This window comes from Macaca thibetana, chromosome 10 (genome assembly GCF_024542745.1).
Source record: "Macaca thibetana thibetana isolate TM-01 chromosome 10, ASM2454274v1, whole genome shotgun sequence".
Taxonomy (NCBI): Eukaryota; Metazoa; Chordata; class Mammalia; order Primates; family Cercopithecidae; genus Macaca; species Macaca thibetana.
In genome coordinates this window covers 10,605,954-10,627,320 of record NC_065587.1, presented here as the reverse complement: position 1 = coordinate 10,627,320, position 21,367 = coordinate 10,605,954, and the positions used below count along the sequence as shown (strand labels likewise).

Below are 21,367 nucleotides of genomic sequence, written 5' to 3'. Positions count from 1 at the left end.
CCTAGTAGAAGAGAGCCAAGTCAGCCTATGCCTATTATCACCCCTAGTAAAAGCAGCCATGCCGCAGTTATTTCAGGTGCTCTCATGCTGCCAATGACCGGTGTCATCTGCCTTGAGACCTTAAGGGCCAAACAAGAGGCGGGGTCTACAGAAGAATACGAGTTGCTCTAGAGTTGGGGTTACTGGGGATGGTGCTGTTAAAGCAAGTGGATATTGAGCTAGGACTTGACACTAGGGTAAGGTGTGATGGACATTAAAGAGGATGGTTTTTGTCAGGCATGCAGAATGGATGAGGAAAATGTAAAAGCTAGAACTGTGCTATGCATGGCTTTGAATGCCAGTTACAGATGCTCCAAGCTCTTAGCCTTCCCTTTGCATGGTCTCGGACCATTGGCAGATTGAGTTCTGGGATGCAGCCTGTTCCTAGGAATGTCAGCATCATTGCTTTTTGGTGTTCTGAACTTGCATGCAGGGCAGTCTTGCTATACCTCAGCTTAAGTGAATATTGGGTGTTTTCTTTTTCTTTCTTTCTTTCTTTTTTTTTTTTTTTTTTTTGAGACTGAGTCTTGCTTTGTCGCCCAGGCTGGAGTGCAGTGGTGCAATCTTGGCTTACTGCAACCTCCGCCTCCCAGGTTCAAGCGACTCTCCTGCCTCAGCCTCCCGAGTAGCTGGGATTACAGGTACCTGCCACGATGCCCAGCTAATTTTTTTGTATTTTTAGTAGAGATGGGGTTTCACCATGTTGGCTAGGCTGGTCTCAAACTCCTGACCTCATGATCTGCCCGCCTCAGCCTCCGAAAGTGCTGGGATTGCAGGCATGAGCCACTGTGCCCGGCCGAATATTGGGCATTTTCTGTTCAGCTACAAGTCACTTCTACTTTTCTCTACTATTATTGTAAAAAATTAAGAAGAAAACACTGTTGTATTCTCTCTTAACCTGAGAAGTTCTCAAGAGTAGTTTGACTTTTTACCATTCAGGATTTATTCTAGATTATCTTTTGCCCTCCCGCACAGTACCTCCCACACATTCGTCCCCTGCAGAGGCAATATTAAAACCCCCAGCTCCCCTAGACAATGCTTCCTTACCTTTTCAGGTCAAGACACACAGAGAAAAGATTTGTACAGCACACTGGGGTAAATAGATGAGGTTGGATTGGGCTAGCAGCTGCCCCAGGCTGGGCTGTAAGGAGTTTGAGGGGCTTTGTGTTCCATATGTACTTGGAAGCTGGGTGCACCTATAAACCATACTTGGCACAAAGTTAAGGAATTGGAGGTGACCGTAGTATTGCCTGGGAAGCTGTAGTAGAGACTCAGTAAATACTTAACTGAATTTGTTGAATGAATTACATAATTTGACAGTGATGAGCTTTATATCTGGTTGTATATTTAAAGATGAGAGAAAATATGAACGATTTCTCTTGCCCTTCATACTTAGAAGCAATTGATGATCAAGTAGGACCCGCCTAGTCACTTGGCATTTGCATTCGTTGCTGTATGGGAGGTGTTTTTTTATTGTTTGTTTTGGAGACAGGGTCTCACTTTGTTGACCACACTGGAGTGCAGTGGCACGATTATGACTCACTGCAGCCTCAACTTCCTGGGCTCAGGTGATGGGAGGTTTCATTTTTGAGGCATAAATCAGGTAATAATGTTTTCAAGTATAGGTTTAAACAAGAATTTAGAGCAGTTTCTCAACCCTAGCTACATGTTAGAACCACTTGGAGGGACTTCTCAAAATCCCTGGAGATTTCTATGTAATTGACCTGGGGTACTATCTGAGCAATGATTTTGTGTTGGTTGTTTGTATTTTCTTTTGTTTTTGGAAACAGTCTGGAACTTACAGAGTTTGAATCTGGATGATTTTAAAAAGCCTTTTTCCCCCTGAGTCATTTGAGAATTAACTGCTGATCCAGTGCTCTGTCACCTGGGTAATATAGTATATTTCTAACAAAAAGAATATTCTAGTGTAGAACCACAATATAACCGTCATAGGAAAAAAATTAATACACTGATACGTTACCACCACTTACTCTTGATCTCCATTCGGGTGTGACATTTGCCACACATTACATTTGGTTGTTAGGTCTTTTTGGTCTCCTTTCATTTGGAACAGTTCCTCAATCTTTCCTTGACTGTCATGGCCTTAAAACTTTTGAAGAATACAGGCCAGTATATTTTGTAGAATGCCTCTGAATGTGGAGTTGTCTGACGGTTCCTTTGATGGTATTCGGGTTAAAAACACATTTAAAAGGAGTATCACAGAATCGAATCGATGCTGTGTTCTTTTTACAGCATCCTGTTGTGTAACTCCCAGTTTGAATTTGTCCCGTAGCTGATGATGTTCACGTGGATTACTTGATTAAGGTGGTATCTTGACAGGCTTCTCCTTGACTTAATTACTCTTCTCAACCCTTTATCACAAGTATTTTATGGGGAGGTGCTTTGAAACTATGTGACTATTCCATTCCTCATTTCAATGTATTCGTTTGCTTATTTCTCTCTGTATGAACTTGTGTTTTCCTATTTTATACAATGGCTTATAGTCTCTTACTATAATTACTTATTTTGATGCTGATGTTGTTCCAGATTTAGCTTGTAGGAGCACTTCAAACTGTCTTCTGTAGTCATTTGAAGGATCCCATCATTCTTTTGCTTCTTGGCAAACGTACATTCCAGGTTCATCTTGTACTTTCCTTATCCTATCCCAGAATTAGCTATTTTTCCCAGAGAACTCTGGTTTTTTTAGTGAAGAATGGAAGCCGCAAAACTAGGTGCTAAGTGTGTTCATTGTTACTTGGATGTTGCTTGTTCTCTAGCCCTCAGAGTGACAGAGCTAAGGGAATAAGCGTGTGTGTGTGGGTGTGTGTGTGTGAAGGAATATATATTCACATATCTCACATGTACACAAAGTTACAGCTAATATTTATTATGTCTATATATATTGGAAACCATGAGTTCATGTCAGTAACTAATTTAGATCCAACCCCACAGAGTTCATTTGAGTTTTCTCCCTTTTCTTCCGTTTGTGTAACTTATTTTCTCAACAGTGAGAAACATGGCTGTCATTATTCTTTTTTTTTCCTTGAGATGGAATTTCACTTTTGTTGCCCAGGCTGCAGTGTAGTGGCACGACTTCGGTTCACTGCAACCTCCGCCTCCTGGGTTCCAGCGATTCTCCTGCCTCAGCCTCCTGAGTAGCTGGGATTACAGGCATGCACCACCACACCCAGCTAATTTTGTATTTTTAGTAGAGACGGGGTTTCTGCATATTGGTCAGACTGGTCTTGAACTCCTGACCTCAGGTGATCCACCCACCTTGGCCTCCCAGAGTGCTGGGATTACAGGTGTGAGCCACCATGCCTGGCCCTATTATTCTTACTATACTTAAACAGTGCATCAGTCTCCTGTATGTAAGCCATCTCCATCACCGCCCCCGTAGATGCCTTCTCCGCATAGACGCCCATTGCTCTCTGCTTGGGCTCTAACTCAGAGTAGGGTTTTTGTTTGTTTGTTTGTTGTTTGTTTTTGAGATGGAGTCTCGCTCTGTCGCCCAGGCTGGAGTGCAGTGGTGTAATCTTGGCTCACTGCAACCTCTGCCTCCGGGTTCAAGCAATTCTCCTGCCTCAGCTTCCCGAGTAGCTGGCACTACAGGTGTGTGCCACCACGCCCAGCTAATTTTTTGTATTTTTAGTAGAGTCGGGGTTTCACCGCGTTAGCCAGGATGGTCTGGATCTCCCGACCTCGTGATCCACCTGTCTCAGCCTCCCATAGTGCTGGGATTACACACGTGAGCCACTGCGCCCAGCCAGGATTTTTTTAAAGCTCACCAAATGGTGCTAATGTGCAACTTAGATAGAGAACAGAATTAGAAGAAAGGTGAGACCCACACTATTTGATTTATTGTTAAGTAAATGGCAGGCTTTTAAGCCAGGTTTGACGAAGTAGATTCTTCCTAAGGAAGTGAAATTTAAAGAGAAGACTAAATCCTACCAAGACGCATGGTCAAAACAAAACAAAATAAAACAAAAAACATGGTGAAAGTATAGCCTGTCACCTGGAAAGCTTTGAAATATATCTGTTTTAGAAATGAATTTACTTCTGTTGTGCATGAATTTCAGTCTATTTCCCTGAATTGCCTGTTTATAGGGACAATATTTGAAAAGGTTAGTTTGTTTTTGAAGAACATGTTTGATTAAAACTTACCCCCTTTTTTTATGTTTTATTTATTTATTATTGATTCATTTATTTATTTTGCTCTTGTTGCCCAGGCTAGAGTGCAATGGTGTGATCTTGGTTCACTGTAACCTCTGCCTCCCAGGTTCAAGTGATTCTCCTTTCTCAGCCTCCTGATTAGCTGGGATTACAGGTGTCCACCACCACACCCAGCTAATTTTTGTGTTTTTAGTAGAGATAGGGTTTCACCGTGTCCCCCAGGCCAGTCTCGAACTCCTGACCTCAGGTGATCCACCCACCTTGGCCTCTCAAAGTGCTGGGATTACAGGCGTGAGTCACTGCACCCAGCCAACATTGCATTTTTTAAAATAAACTTTTAATTTTAGAATAATTTCAGATTTAGAAAAAAATGACAACCTAATACTTTTTTTTTTTTTTGTAAACACCAAATCTTTAAACAGGAAATATTCAGGCTGCGGTTGCTCCTTTTCTGTAGTTGGTTTCACTGTAAAATGTAGAAGCCAAGTTACAGCAGCTTGGGCGTGAGGAACCCCATCCACTCCTTCCACTTGCAGCCAGAGGAAGCAAAAGGCTTTTAGGGCCAAATATAACAGGACCCATGGCCAGCCTGCCTGAGATGATCAACATCCATCTTACCGGTGTTTGTAAATCCATTTTCTTAAAGGAGGGCACTGCTGCTGCAGGTGGATTTTCTCCACGCGTTTCACACCTAGACAGAGGCACACAATCTGACTCCAAAGAAATCCAGCATGAGACCTAAGGAAATTTCAGTAAAATCTCCTCCTTGGTTGGGTGGATTTTGCATATTAGGCTTTTATATCTTTATACCCAGAAGTGCAGAAGAAGAAAGGCTAATATTTGAATGCGGACAAAGTCAGTGACAACATGTAGGTAAAATAATTTTTAAGCCTTTTTTTCTATAAATAAAACATTATTATGTATTCATGAGAGCCCACCTCAGTTTTCATCCATGGTTCCTTTTGTATAGTTTCAGTATGTTAAACTAGATCTCTGCTTCCCAAAGTTAAGTCCTTCAGGAACCATCTTTATGATTTTGCCATGTTTGCAAACCTGTTACTCCCTTAATCTTGAATTTGACTCACTTGTAATTCCGCCTTATTCTAGGTGATATCTGTGAAACCGTGGATTTGTTATCTGTTGGGTGTTCTGAGGACCTGGGAACTAGATCTTAAAGTCTCCTCACAGCAATGAAATTCCATAAGCATAGAGTCTGGGGTTTCCCACTGTGAGCTTTGAAGTTACTGCGGTTGGTTGAGTGTATGTTTTTTCCCAGTTGATACATAGAGTGAAAGTTGACAGCATTCCAATAAATGTTACTTTTCAAATGTGTGCTGTAAATTACAGTCTCTTAATTTCTTCAGATTCAGCATATTTCTCCAACTAGAATGTTTATGATTGTATATCATTTTTATTCTAATTCAGTGGAGCAAAACCTGATTGTCTTAATTCATGTGTACAGGAAGATGTAGTAGTGAATTCACCCAATAGGGAATACGTTTATTTATTTTATTTTATTATTATTTTATTTTTGAGGCAGAGTCTGGCTCTGTTGACCGGGCTGGAGTGCAGTGGCACTATCTCAGCTCACTGCAGCCTCCACCTCCCAGGTTCCAGTGATTGTCCTGCCTCAGCCTCCCGAGTAGCTGGGACTACAGGAGCGTGCCACCACACCCAGCTAATTTTTGTATTTTTAGTAGAGACGGGATTTCACTATGTTGACCAGGCTGGTCTCAAACTCCTGACCTCAAGTGATCTGCCCGCCTTGGCCTCCCAGAGTGCTGGGATTACCGGCGTGAGCCACCACGCCTGGCCTGGAATACATTGATTTATAGGACACTCAGTGCCTGCCTTAGAAAACACAAGTAGAAAATATATAAAACATACAGTATTAATAATAAATATAGAAAAATTTGGAATACAGAGCATAGAGCTTTATGTTCACCACTCTGAAGATGTCATGGAAAAGCATCTATTTATGATAAATACATATGTACCATAATTGAGTTAATATATTCTGCATTATCTGTGAGGAATACTGCCCGGAAGCCATCTGGATATTGTCATATTCAAATCAGGTCCTTTGCTGAGTGGAACTATATTAATCGTGTGTGTGTGTTTGTGTGTGTGTTCTTTTAGGTAAGATATTATAAAAGCTCACCTTAATAGGCTTCTTTGAAACCAAACTTAATGTCATGTTTTGCAAAAGGGGTGACAAACCAAGATGTGGGAATAATTAAATGTGAGTTTTATGCATCCTTTTGATTTAAATGAAATACTGTGTTCTACTCAGTCACAGAGATGAAATGTCGTCTTGCACACCATTTACAAGCATTTAATTTGCTACAGAAATGGGTTGTGAATATAGATGTATAACCTTCTGCTATGATGTTACTTTAACAGAGAGAAGGAGCAAGAAAGGGAAGAACAGTTAATGGAAGACAAGAAAAGGAAGAAAGAGGATAAAAAGAAAAAAGAAGCCACTCAGAAGGTGAGTTTAATCAGTTAAGTCTGTCTTTATATCCACTAGGCATCTGGCATCCAGAAGAAGAAACTGTCTTGGCTTGAATACCCAATATCGTTTTTTTTTTTCCTCTGAGAGAGAGTCTTGCTTTGTTGCTCAGGCTGGAGTGCAGTGGCACCATCTTGGCTCACTGCAACCTCTGCCTCCCGGGTTTAAGCAATTCTCCTGTCTCAGCCTTCTGAGTAGCTGGGATTACAGGTGCCTGCCACCACGTCCAGCTAATTTTTGTATTTTTAGTAGAGACAGGGTTTCACCATGTTGGCCAGGCTGGTCTCGAACTCCTGTCCTCATAATCCGCCTGCCTCGGCCCCCCAAAGTGCTGGGATTACAGGTGTGAGCCACTGCGCCTGGCCTGAATACCTGATATCTCAGTAACGGTACTTGAGACATTAGTTTACTTAAAAGTTTTCATATTTGGAAGTGGGAGAAAGTTCAAGGTCTGTATTTGTTACCATAAAGTAGATGTTAAATAATGCTATGGCTGATTTTTTGAAAACAACAGTAAACAATATTAGAAAGGCAAGAGAGTTTTCAAACTCTCAGTTCTTGTTGTATTTCCTTATTTGTATATTAATTTAATCTACATTTTCTTAAGCCTATAGAATAACTTTTAAAAACTGGCTAGAGGTTGCCCCGGTGTTCTTTTGGTCCCCCCATGGTGCTGTGTCTACCTTCGGAGAATGACAAGTAGAAATCCCTCTCGGAAAGGATCTAGTGAGCCCACGTGGTGCTTTGGAGGATATGGCATTGTGTGGCTTTGAGGAATTGCTTAGAGAAAACAAGAGATGCTAAAAGAAAAAAGACAAAGGGCTGACGGCTGTCACCTGTCAGGTCTCAGGTGAGCGGTTTGTCCAGCAGAGTTGTCTAAGGCAGAGTGGTTAGAATGCGCCTGCCTTCCCTGTTTGCTTCAGAGCATGCCTCTCTACCCTGTCCGTTGTCTGATCTTACCTGTTTCCCCACCTTACCATTCTTTTTGCATCTCTTAACTTGGGCTGTGGCTCAGCAGGGGTTACTTTGGTGCCTTTTTTGGAGGCAAGGTGATTTTCTGTCAGGTATTGTCACTGCTATGTAAAGCATTTGCGAAGCAGGGCCTACTGTGGGACAGGTTTGAGGTTCCCTGTGTTGGTGCTAGTTATCGAAGCTAAGTTTAGGGAGAAAGAAACTGTGGCAAGGTTCAGAGGAAACTCTAGATTTAGAACAGAGTCAAGCCAATCAAACACAAGCCAGTATAACACTGCACGTTTTTCCAGCATTATTGGATATGGCGTTTCTCATAATTCAATTTTTTGTATTATTGAAATAATTCAAAAAATTGATGTGTGAGTATCTGCATAAGAAAAATTCTGAAAATAGTTTCTGAACTGGATTGCATATGTCCTTGCCATGTTAAATATATGAAATGTAATTTTATCTTTTCTTCATGACTTAATTAAGAGGAACATTCATTATTATTTGGTGCTATAATAGACCGCTGTGCTCTTGAAGATTTTGTCTGCTTTTAATTGTGTTTGTTTCTATTAATAGTGGTATATTCTCCATCACATCTTCATGCTGTCAGGGTACCTCCTTCTAATGTGTTGCTTCTCACCTGAGTTTGTTAGAATTGCCTAAAATTCTGGAGTGAAAAGTCTGAATAAAGAAGCCAGATTGCCTGGTGTGGTGGTTCGTGCCTGTAATGCCAACATGAAAACCCCGCCTCTACCAAAAAAAGAGAAAAGAAAAAAGTTAGCTGAGTGTGGTGGTGCGCACCTGTGGTCCCAGCTGCTTTGGAAGCTGAGGTAGAAGGGTCACTTGAGCCCAGGAGGTGGAGGTTGCAATGAGTAGAGATTGCACCACTGCACCCCAGCCTGGGTGACAGAGTGAAATCTTGTGTCCAAAATAATAATAATAATAATAATGGAAGTCAGATAACAGCCCAGAGACGTTTTTGTACTTCCCTTTGGGTCCATGGCCACATGCCCTGTCACTGAGGTTGCAGTATGCAGCTCCACCAGCCGTGGGGTGTTCGTAGCATTGCCCCTGTGGTTTCTGGGCTCTTTTCCCTGTGCCTCGCACACATTGTGCCCTCCACCTCCAACTGGAGTGACGTGAGATTAAATCTCAGTGAAAGTTTACTTTCCTTAGGACACTCACACATTTCGTCTACTAAGTTGTTACAAAAATCGGATTTTGCAGTCTCTGGAAATGAGTGGTTAATAGACTGGGTACCAAGGAACTTGAGCAAAGGCTGTTAACAAGAGGATGCCAAACAGAGTGATTTAGAGAGTATATATTCCTTCTTCATTTTTAACATACATAACAGTGTTTTCTTAAACTACAAATATCAACATCTAAAATGATTAATAAAATATGCCTCTGTAAACTTTCATTGGATTCCACAAAGAAAAATGATTTAAAATAAAGATGCTGTGAATGTAGTTGAGAGTGAATGAGATTATTTATGCAGAGAATGTAGTTTATGTAGCTGGATAATCTCTCTTGTGTGCTTTCATCTGCATTAAGAGCTGATTAAGAAGTGATGGCAAAGGGGAAAATCACCGTAAATAAAATTTCTAAGTGATTAATTTTATGAACAGTAAAAATTCTTATCGTTTTTGCTCAAAAATGTTCCAGATCAGCTTGACACAGAATCTAGGCTGACGCAGGCTGATGCATGGCCTTTGATCTTGTTTTATTATACTGAACCATTGCATAATTTCAGAATTAAATTCTGATTTAGCAGTTTTAAGGAGAGCACAAAGCTTACCATGTGATTATCTTCGTGGTTTCCAACCTTATTGTAGAGACAACGCCTCAGCTAGGAGCCATAAAATGTGCTATGATGCAAAGAATCGTGGAGAACGTGCCAGAGGTCTATCATGTGGTCAGTGGTTCATTCATTCAGTCCGCAAACATTTGTGGTGCCTCTTCTAAGGGCTTCCACATCTTTCATGCTGCTTTCCCCAGCGCTTTATGACCACCTCTTTGTGTCCATCTTCACTGTTTGACTGACTGTAAGTTTCTTGGTTTTATTCGTATTTGTATTGCCAGTAACTAGGGCAGTGCCTGGTGCAGAATAATCACTCAGAAATTGTTTAATAAGTGAATGGTCAAGAATGAAGTTGGAAACATAATTTTCTTGAAGAATTGACACTTACTTAAAGCTAAAACGAAGTTACTTCCACACAGAAATTAAGCATGAGCCTTTTCCAGTGTTCATTGGTTGTAGCAGTTGGCTCTTCCTGGAGCCATCACTGAGTAAACTGTTAGATATCCATTCATGAGAGAGGTGTCAAAGAAGGATTCCATTCACATTCATTTAGGCTGATGCTGCTAATTGTTTAGTGTTGGCAGAACACATGCTTTGATTGTGTTTTTTGCCGTCTGGGGGACAGCTCTTAACAGAACCCACATGATAAGACATATTTGACATTATTTGGGTTTGTTGCTTACAATGGGAAGGCACTGACTTCCTGTATATGACTGATCTTCAAAATGGCATTCTAAGAAATAGTTACAATGGTATAAAACCTAAATTGCCTTTGGGAATTGGTAAGTGGCTGCACATCATTCATTCTTGGATAAGTGGAGATATAGAAAAATCATACAAGAGTATTTTCAGTATAATTGAGCTCTGTAACAGTACTGGGAAACATTCACTTTTAAGACACTGGGTTCCACAAATTCACTGTAATAGAATTAGCTTGTCATTTAGCACAGGAATGTAGCAAACACACCAGGATGTTCTATAGGCGGATCCTTTAACTCCTATTTAGAGTCTGATGATGTGTTGGGATCCATCACAAGGTGGGCTGGTCAGCTACAGGACCTTCCTTCCAAAGATGATTGTGTTTTCGTGAACCCCCATGGCCATAATCCAGTATGATTACCAGCCACAAATCATCAACCTTCTTCTTTGCTATAGGAATATTTTTATTACAAAAGTCAGATAACCAAATAAAAATGCTTTAAAAGATGAACAGTTGGGAAAATGAGTCAGAATCACCCATGATCTCAACAATTTAATGTAACCACTATTGCAATGATGGCATAGTTCCTTTTGGATGTTTTGCTTGTGCATCACCTTTTGTTTTATTGTTATAAATTAGATGCCCTCCTTTATTTTCCCCTCTTAAAAATATCAGAAGCAGTTTTCTATAAGGCTCCTAATCATCATTTCCAAACTCTCTGAAGTCCATTACTATGTTCAGCCTGTCCAACCTTCTAGAGGTTAATCATTTCTGTAGATGTATTAGTTACTATATAAAGAAATACTTTTTTTAAACAAAGCACCCTTGATTTGTCCAAAATTTACATATTTCAGTCTTAGTGCTATACTTCATGCTATTTTATATAAATGTTGATAATAACAGCAAACATTTATTGAGCACTGCATAGCGTATCTGATTTAATCCTTATAGCAGTCCTTTGCAGGGATATACTATTATTATCTCTATTCAACAGATAATAGAAAACTGGGGATCTCATAGCCAGAAAGTGACAAGGTTTGGTTTTGAATCCTGCTTTCCGACCGTGATGTCTGGTGCCTCTGATGACGAGTCCCTGAAGTTTTGCTTTTTAGATTTGAGATCAAGTGTTTGTGTCTATACTCATAGGGGAATCTTTTTGTGTCTATGGCTAATTTAGTTTCTGGGCCACATTCATGTGATTTTTCTCTAGTCATAGCAATCAAAATGCAAGTAGCATTCTCAGTACAGGGACCTCATCCTATAATGAGTGGAATGCTTTTTAGTTTTACTGTTCTTCCTAATGGTGGTCATGTAAATTATAGCTGGACATATGGCCATAGTCTTTTGGAAGGATGTCTGAACTGACTCCCAGCTCCTTTTTCTGGATTTCAGCTATGCCTGTGTGCCTGACAGCTTGGATTACTTGAGTTATCAGACTAAAGTAGTCTGAAAATATAGTACTGAATTAAAAAGCAAATCTCATTTACTTTTATCTGTTTATTTTGCAGGTCACGGAACAAAAAACCAAAGGTAAGGTTTTTTTTCTCTTTAAATTATTTAGAACCTTTTGTGTTTAGCTTTTACACTGTTGCTGACTCAGCCTCCAATCCAGTGAAAAGAGAGTGGGTGTAGAGTAATTAAGGTGGGTTGTTTGCAGTCACTGAAGAGCAGTAATGACAAATTGAAAATATTTGTATTAGTGTTTCTAGTTGGCCTTAAATTTTTTAGGAGTCAAAAGAGTAAATACCTTGTTTTAAAAAGTTTATTGGTCATGGCTGGGCACGGTGGCTCACGCCTGTAATCCCAGCACTTTGGGAGTCTGGATTACCTGAGGTCAGGAGTTTGAGACCAACCTGGCCAACATGGCTGAGACCCTATGTCTACTAAAAATAAAAAATTAGCCAGACATGGTGGCTCATGCCTGTAATCGCAGCTCCTTGGGAGGCTGAGGCATGAGAATTGCTTGAACCCAGGAGGCGGAGGTTGCAGTGAGCCGAGATAATGCCACTGCACTCCAGCCTGGGCAACAGAGCGAGACTCTATCTCAAAAAAAAAAAAAGTATATGGGTCATGATTTTGATCATGATCTAAAAAAAACTTTTTTTTAGAATAATAGCAAAAAACAAACACCAGCTTTTAATTTACAGATGCGAATTACAACGGTTTGTCAACCACCTTGACTGATAGCATGCATTGAGTCTGATAATGGAATATTGCACCTAGGATGTTTACTCTGCCTTCTAAGCTAAAACTTGGAATATGCTTTTTTAAAAGATAATATATTTTGAGTAGCTTAACTCTGTTAAAAAATGTTATAAACGGGAGCAGGTGCCCCTTGGGTCATTCTCAACCTAATAGTCTGTGTTGTTTTGGCTTCTTGCTCTGCTGTTAATTTTGATCATGTAGTTTTGTCTGGTGATGTTCACACTTTCTTTCATTTCCCCTTCAGAATGAGAGAGTTAATTCTTTGAGATAGCTCCTCTCCTTGCCTACTTAAATATGTGTTTCTCAATTAGGTATGCATAAGAATCATTTGCATAAAATCATCAAAATACACAGTCCCAGGCCATGGCCCTAGCAGATGTATTTTGAAAAGCTCTGCAGGTGACCCCAGTACATGTCCCTAGTTGAGAATCACTGCCTTAGATGAAGGGAATTAGATGTGACTGTGATGACTTGGAGAAGGACAAGGGTGATGGAGAGGTCAAGGCTTGATGGGAGGCCCTGTAATGATTGGTTTCTTCATTGTTTTGTTTTGTTTTGTTGGACTACCAGACCAAAGCCTGTCACACAATGATGAAAGAGTAATAAGACAGTGCTAATTTCTTAGGAAACTTAGTTATGGAAAATAAATTCTCATATAACTAGGCGTTACTATAATAAATTTCTAACCAAAAGACATTTCAAAGGAGAATGTAGTCTGGGAGTTTGTAGTGAAGTGTAAAAGAAACCATGATTATTAGTTATAATTAATTGGTTACAGAGAATAGTATCTGCCCTTGTACATTTCCTCAGTTTCAGCCCAGAAGTAGGCTTTATTTTGGAAGGATCTTTGTAAATTACTTGCTTGAAATATAAATGATACTTTGCCATAGAAATAGTGTTATTCATGCTGGTACAGTGTCCATGCTTTCTAAACCAACATACTTTCTAGAAAAGGATTTGGGCACTTAAGTATTTATATTTGTAGGGCTTTTTGATGATTTATGGGGACAACAGATGAGAAAATTGGCATTTTTTTTCCTGGACAGTCTAGACTCTGGTTGCTGGAATGTGGTGGTTGGGTTCCTAGGCTGGCCACAAGACTGATGCTTGCAAAGCCAAGTGTTAGTTGTGCTACAGAACTGAGCTGCTCTGTGTGATAAGTGGTGCTGGGAAACAGAAAATCTGTTAGGCATCTTTTCTTATAGAAAAAAAATTGGGAGGGATACCATACCTGTTCTCAAACACATTCTTCTTTCCTCTACCAGTCTTAAAAATCAAGCTTTCCTTTCTACTCACTACCCAAAAAAATTTTTTTCCAATTGGGCGCTTTCTCATACCTACTATGTCGTGGAATTTCATAGTTTCACAGTCAACCTACTCGCCCTACCTCCCACCCCTCCAATCAAAAGATAACATAAAATAATCCTAAAGGGAGATGAGAGGCCATTTCAATCTCCTAAGGGATTTAATTGTTATATAGCAAGTAAAAATACCAGTTGTCCCTGGGGTATGTTAAGAATGTAAACAGAGGGAGGGCCTGACCTTTCTAGTGTTGGGTCTAGGTTTACAGCCACATCTTCATCTTTATTCCCAGTAGCCCACCTTGGTACTCTAAGTCTCCTTCTTCTTCTCTTACCTCAGCTAACATGTCTGGGGGACATATTCCTCTTCCCAAAGATAGTGTCTTTCTCAGGCAATCTCCCCTTCATCTGAATCTATCCATCTTTCCCCAACAGTTGCTAGAAGCACAAAGAAAAGACCGTTGGTACCAAGTCCCTGGTTGTATAGAGGACCGAAGTGAGATTTTTCTGTATTTCAGAGTAGTAGTGCATTCATTATATATTCTTCCTGTATTCTCCACCATTAAAAAAAAAAAAATTGTGAAAATTCTGCAGAGGAATAGGATAGAGATTTCAAGTGGAGGTTATGTGAAGACATAGGCTAGAGCTGGCCTGCTACCCAGGTATCAAATAATAGAAAGCACTTAAGGTAGAAGCTAATATCCTCCTTCGTTGGATTTTAGAGTAGAACTGAAAGAGTTTGAGGAATTGATGTAATCATTCAGATTTAACAGGGATGAAGTTTAGGATTAAAAAGCCCAATTGCATAGACTATGTAATAGAGGAGGTTGGACATATAAATTTAGCCTTGTTAAAAAGATGTTAGGGGCCAGGCACCGTGATACAGGCCTGTAATCCCAGCTACTCGAGAGGCAGAGATGGGAGGATTGCTTGAGCCCAGGAGTTCCAGGCTGCAGTGAGCCATAATTGTGCCACGGTACTCCAGCCCGGGCAATGGAGCGAGACCCTGTCTCAATTGAAAACAAACAAAAAAAAGATGTTAGAGTGATGGCTGGCTTTAATGAGAGTGTATCAGCATAAGATGACCTTAAACTGCATTAGTAGGCCGAGCGCGGTGGCTCACGCCTGTAATGCCAACACTTTGGGAGGCCAAGGCAGGTGGATCATAAGGTCAGGAGATGGAGACCTTCCTGGCTAACACAGTGAAACCCCATCTCTACTAAAAATACAAAAAATTAGCCAGGCGTGGTGGCGGGCGCCTGTAGTCCCAGCTACTCAGGAGGCTGAGGCAGGAGAATCGCTTGAACCCAGGAGGTTGAGGTTGCAGTGAGCCAAGATCATGCCATTGCACTCCAGTTGGGGCAACAGAGCAAGACTGTCTCAAAAGAAAAACAAAAAACAGGCCGGGCGCGGTGGCTCAAGCCTGTAATCCCAGCACTTTGGGAGGCCGAGACGGGCGGATCATGAGGTCAGGAGATCGAGACCATCCTGGCTAACACAGTGAAACCCCGCCTCTACTAAAAATACAAAAATTTAGCCGGGCGAGGTGGCAGGCGCCTGTAGTCCCAGCTACTCGGGAGGCTGAGGCAGGAGAATGGCGTGAACCCGGGAGGCGGAGCTTGCAGTGAGCTGAGATCCGGCCACTGCACTCCAGCCTGGGTGACAGAGCGAGACTCTGTCTCAAAAAAAAAAAAAAAAAAAAAAAAAAAAAAAAAAAAAAAAAAAAAAAAAAAACCCTGCATTAATAGACATACACTATCCAGGAAGGGATTTACACTTCTTGCACCACACTATGAAAAGGAACAGAGAGCAACCTCCATGGACCATGTGGAGTTCAAGCCAGATTGGACAAGGAATTTGTCAACTCAGAAAGGTTTAAACACCTAGGCTCATTGAGCTCCCAGAGCAAGGCTTCCTGCTTGGGGAACCTCAGGTAACTGTCTTCAAAACTTTGAAGGACTCTAGTGCCTGACACTTAACAGTTCCTTGGTAGTTATCTGTTAGATATTTTGTTCAGTGAAGCTTATTCTTCAAATAGCACCAATGGTGAGTCAAAGCCAACAGGGAAAAGCTTCTAGCTCAGTAGAAGTTCAGTTTTTTAGGTGTTGTCCTTTACCACTGGGACACAGCTGAGAGCAGCACCTTCTCCATCAGCATACCTGGGGTTATGGGCCATCGCAGGACATTAGCTACCACTCTTTGTTTTGAGCCTATTTCAGAAGACATAGTACAGTGAGTACAGGATAACCTTGAGTCTACTCATTTATTACTATTGGAGGGGTCCCCTCCATTAAATAATTTATAAACTACTTACAGCACCCCTCACACCTTGTAGAAACACCTGTGTGTTCTAACACAGTGGTGGGAAGCCACTTGTTCAGAGATGAAACTGGCTGCCTCTGAGAGAGTGAATGAATGTGAGGTATTACAAGACATGTGGCTCCGATAAATTGGCACGAAAATAGTCCAAACAGGAGGTAATGAGGACTTGAACCTGATTAGGAGCAGTGATGGTAAAGGGGAAGGAAGGAATTGAGAGAGGCTTTAGTTTAACTTACTATTGATTGGATAATGATAATGTGGGTGGGGGGCATTGAGAAGTCTAAGATACGAAGCAGGTTTCTGACTTGAGCAGCTGGTTGGATGATAAGTTCATTCTTTGAGGGTGAAGAAATGGGATTGGGGCTAGGAAACAAGTTTGAGAGGAAGGGAAAGATGGTAAGTGATAGTTAAAGCCTGAGCATGGAAGAATTTGTACTCAAGGAACTGAAATGTGGAAAGGGTGCAGGCCCTATCGTCACATTGATTTGGTTTTGTTTTGTTTTTAAGCCACTACTTATGGCCAAATTCATTTGCTATTCGCCAGTCAAAAGCCAGCATTGCCATTATGACCGTGGACAAAATTGGCCTCGCTGCCTATTTTTGCACTGCCCATGAGCTAAGAATATTTTCTACGTTTTTTTAATTATTGGAGAAAAAATGGGGACAGTATTTCATGACATGTGAAAATGACAGGAAATTCATATTTCACTGTCGGTAAATAAAGTTTTATGGGAGCACAGCCACACTCATTTGTTTACACATTGTCTATGGTGCTTTGGCCCCACAAGTGCAGAGTTGAGTTGTTGTGATGAAGACCATATGGCCAGTAAACCCTAAAGTATTTACTATCTGGCTCTTTACAGAAAGTTTGCTGATCCCCCCGATCAAGAGTAGGAGAAGCCCACACAGAAAGAGGAAGGGAAAAGCTGAAGAGCTAGCTGGAGCATGTCTCACAGAAACAGGAGGGAGGGAATGATGAGTGGTGTCAGAAGCTGCAGAAAAATCAAAGAAGATAAGGTCTAAAGCGGGCTGGTTAGACTGGCAACCAAGATCACTAGTGACTTATGGGGAAAGAAGCTTGCAGGGAGATGTTTAAGGCAAAAGCCAGTGTGTGTTGGGTTGAGGAGGGAGTGGAAGGTAAAGAAATAGAGGCAGTGCTGAGAGGTTACTGAAAATTGTTCAGTACACGTTGACCGCTCACTGCGTGTCATCAGATTTAAAATGTTCAGCCTAGAATGTCTTTTCTAGGCCTTGTTTGTATTTTAGCTACTACTTTAAAAACATTTCTAGGTCATTCTTTTTTATGTTTGATACCATTGAGATAGTTAAAGGAAATAATAGTTTGTACTAGTTCTGTGCAGCTGCTGTGTTCAGAACCCTGCCTGGTTCGGAAGTTTCTTAAAGAGCCCTTTTATCCGAAAAAGTAGCATCTAATTGGAGTTTTCAGAAATAGGGGCAATTAGAAGTTTAAACTGTGAGATGCAAGAATGGAATAAGATAAATGGGATGAGGAAGGGGAGGAGATTCAATTCAATGGTTCTTAAAAGTAAATGGAGGGACAGGCACGGTAGCTCATGCCTTTTATCCCAGCACTCTGGGAGGCTGAGGCAGGTGGATCACCTGAGGTCAGTAGTTTGAGCCCAGCCTGGCAAACATGGTGAAATCCCATCTCTACTAAGAATACAAAATTAGCCAGGTATGGTGACACACACCTGTAATCCCAGCTACTTGGGAGACTGAGGCAGGAGAATTGCTTGGTCCTGGGAGGCAGAGGTTACAGAGAGCCGAGATCACGCCACTGTACTCCTGTACTCCAGTCTGGGCAACAAGAGCGAAACTCCGTCTCAAAAAAAAAAAAAAAAAAAAAAAGTAAATGAATGAACAGCCAGGTACGGTGGCTCACGCTTGTAATCCCAGCACTTTGGGAGGCCAAGGCAGGCAGATCACCTGAGGTCAGGAGTTCGAGACCAGCCTGGCCAACATAGTGAAACCCCGTCTCTGTTAAACATACAAAAAACATACAAAAACCAGGCATGGTGGTATACGCCTGTGATCCCAGCTACTCCGGAGGCTGAGGCAGGGGAATCGCTTGAACCCAAGTGATGGTGGAGGTTGCAGCAAACTGAGATCCTGCCACTCCACTCTACCCTGGGCAACAGAGCAAGACTCTGTCTCAAAAAAAAAAAAAAAAAGTAAATGAATGGAAATTAGAAAATAGGATACATAGCTTCCCCCCACCCCCACAATGTTTTTATTTCCCTGTAGTACTGAGATCATGTTTAAGCCACAAACCTTTCCTCTGGAAATTAAGAAACTATGCCCTTACTTTGAACAGCTCATCTTTAGAAAAACTTGCACAACTTACAAATCCTTAAGATTCAGAAAAGAGACAGCCTGAAAAGTAACATATTCAGACTTAACAATAGCTTCTCTTGCCCTTTATCGTCTAACATTCTGGACCATGATGATGGGTGACGCACACAGATTCTGATGTCTTAAGTTTGGACTTTGGGAGTCAATTTGGATCAGACCTCCTGCCTAAAAAGCTGCATTGCTCTCCAATTAGTGCCGGCAATTCTGGTTGTCCTTTAAAGGCTTAACGTTCTTGGATTCACAGAAAGGTGTGATTTTAAAAATAGAATAAGAATTCACTCAGGTGCTGAAACACAGTTTGCTATGACTAAGGTGGTGTCTTGGGCGTTTTCTGACTGTTTCCTGGAGGTTTTGTTTTTCTTCTTTTTATACTTTGACCTATTTGTACGTGATGTCCTGGAGTTTGAATGACTAATCTCCTGGGCCAGAGCACACTGTATTGGGAGGAAAGTGGTTGAGGTGTGTTCCCATTTTATAATGACTTTATCATTTACAATCCATTCTGTCTCTGATGTGGTGGGAAAGTGCCCTGAGGAACTTTTGCAAGGAATCTTACATGATACGTGATACCTACCAAATTTCTTCGGTTGAAACAGTGCTGTGAATGTTTTAAAGTGAGTCAAACTGAAGTTCAGCACTCAGTCCTGCAGGTCACTCTGTCTTGTCTTGTTTTTCTGGATTGAGTTAAAAGTATGTAGTAGACCTGGTTAACTTATAATGAAGATTCTAGACCTTTTATAGAAGGGCAGCCTTACAGAAACATAGCTCTTTCTGTCCTAAAAACCAGTTTGGATGAATTTCTCCAGTCTCTGCCAACTTCTTGTTTATTCTCATAATAAGATAAAAGGGGATTGCGATGCCCTATGCTATAGAATCCGCCAATAACAGATAGAAAATTAATATTAAATAATCTTCATTCATTCATTTACCAGTTACGTATCCATCTATTATAGGTCATGAATATTAGATAATGACTAATTTTATTTTCTTTCTTTTTTTTTTTTTTTTTTTTTGAGACGGAGTCTTGCTCTGTGGCCCAGAATGGAGTGCAGTGACAGGATCTCGGCTCACTGCAAGCCCCGCCTCCCAGGTTCAAGCAATTCTCCTCAGCCTCCTGAGTAGCTGGGACTATAGGCGCATGCCACCACACCCAGCTAACTTTTGTATTTTTAGTAGAGGCGAGGTTTCACGATGTTGGCCGGGATGGTCTCGAACTCCTGACCTTGTGATCCACCTGCCTTGACCTCCCAAAGTGCTGGGATTACAGGTGTGAGCCACCGCGCCCAGCCGACTAGTTTTGTTTTCTTAAGTCACACATTTATTATGCTTATCAGATTTTGGATCCTGTGACCTCCACTCCCCCTCCCCTTACTGGGATGCCTGGTGCTGCCTTGTGATTGGCTGAAGTTAGACATGGGGTCACCTGGAAGTTGCTGCAGGCACTTCCTGTCACCCACAGTGTGTTAATGTCCGGTAGTGGCATAGATTGGGCCGCCTGATTTCTGATGATGCTGTATCTCTCTCATAAAGGAGCCAGTTCAACAAGCGACATGCTGGCCCAGCATCATTTTAGCAGTCAAAGCAGCGTTACCCGCAGAGCTGGCCCTGACGTTACCCTGGGAGGCAGGGACTTGGGCCTCAGAATCATCTGAACTATCAGGCTTGATGATTATTTCTGTACGACTTCCAGCCTCTATTTGCCAGGCAGAGTTTATGGAGAGGGTAGTGATCTTTTGGCAGCATGTAGTGAGGGAGGTGCAGATCTCAGAGAGCCTTCTCTGTAGGTTCAAGGGGAGAGCCAGAGGATCTGGCAGAGTGCAGCTTCATGGTTGCCCCGACATTCCCACACTGTATGCGGGCCATTTTTAAAATTGAGGTCAAAAAATCGAATTATTTAAAGTAAATAGAAAAAGTATTTACATTTAACAAAAGCAAAAAGATTTGTAACATTTCTAGTATTTACACAGAGCGCGGTGCAAGTCTTTGAGTCCAGGTAGCTGTAGAAACCAAAACCAAGCTGAGTTTGTGATTTTCCAGACCTGGAGTTTCTTGTAAGAGTCTACTCTGTGCCATGCCCTAAGGAAAAAAGAAAAGATGAAAGATAGGTCCTTGCCCTCAGGAAGTCATGGCCTGGTGAGGGAGAAGGACTTGTAAGTGGAGAATTTCCGTGGCAGAGAGAGATGGGACTTATAAATGGAGAATTTCTGTGGTAGAGATAGATGGACTTTTGAATGGAGAATTTTCATGGTAGAGAGAGCGGGATGATGTGTTCCAGGAACACTTAGGAAGAATGTTTAGCTCACCTAGGCCGGGGACTTCAAGAAAGGTTACTCAGGGGTAGATCTTTTAAGAATGTGGATGAGGGCCGGGCGCGGTGGCTCACGCCTGTAATCCCAGCACTTTGGGAGGCCGAGGCAGGCGGATCACGAGGTCAGGAGATCGAGACCATCCTGGCGAACACGGTGAAACCCCATCTCTAAAGAAAATTAGCTGGGTGTCGTGGCAGGCGCCTGTAGTCCCAGCCTCTTGGGAGGCTGAGGCAGGAGAATGTTGTGAACCCGGGAGGCGGCAGAGCTTGCAGTGAGCCAAGATCATGCCACTGCACTCCAACCTGGGTGACAGAACGAGACTCTGTCTCAAAAAAAAAAAAAAAAAAAAGAATGTGGATGAAAGGAAGGGACCCTTGGACTGAGGCTTGAACCCTTTCCCAAGGACTTTGCCATGGACATTTAACTCTTCTAGGCAGCACTCCAGGGCATTAATTCCACTGTTGATTTAGGGGAGTGAATGATGATCGCTTCCATCTCCCCCTTAATTGATGGAATGTATTCCATGATCTTGCTGTGTTTAAATTCATGTCACTATTAGCCGCCACCTTCATCCTGCCTTCAGTAAACTGTGAAGAGATGGTGGAGAATTTGGAATAACTATGTCCCTTGAGAGTAGAGTGAAAGGAGAAGTTACTTTGTTAGAATTGGTAC

General features: G+C 41.6%; 1 protein-coding gene across 11 annotated transcripts in view; it reads left to right on the top strand.

The window, feature by feature from the left end:
- Window positions 1-21,367, top strand: part of TNRC6B (trinucleotide repeat containing adaptor 6B) — a 284,641-nt gene that overhangs the window by 201,004 nt on the left and 62,270 nt on the right. For all 11 annotated transcript variants that reach the window (XM_050805810.1, XM_050805808.1, XM_050805807.1 and 8 more), the window contains 2 exons: window positions 6,616-6,703; window positions 11,694-11,715. In XM_050805810.1, coding sequence (XP_050661767.1) covers window positions 6,647-6,703; window positions 11,694-11,715 — 79 coding nt within the window. In that variant the 5' untranslated portion in view covers window positions 6,616-6,646. The remainder of the gene's footprint in view (window positions 1-6,615; window positions 6,704-11,693; window positions 11,716-21,367) is intronic.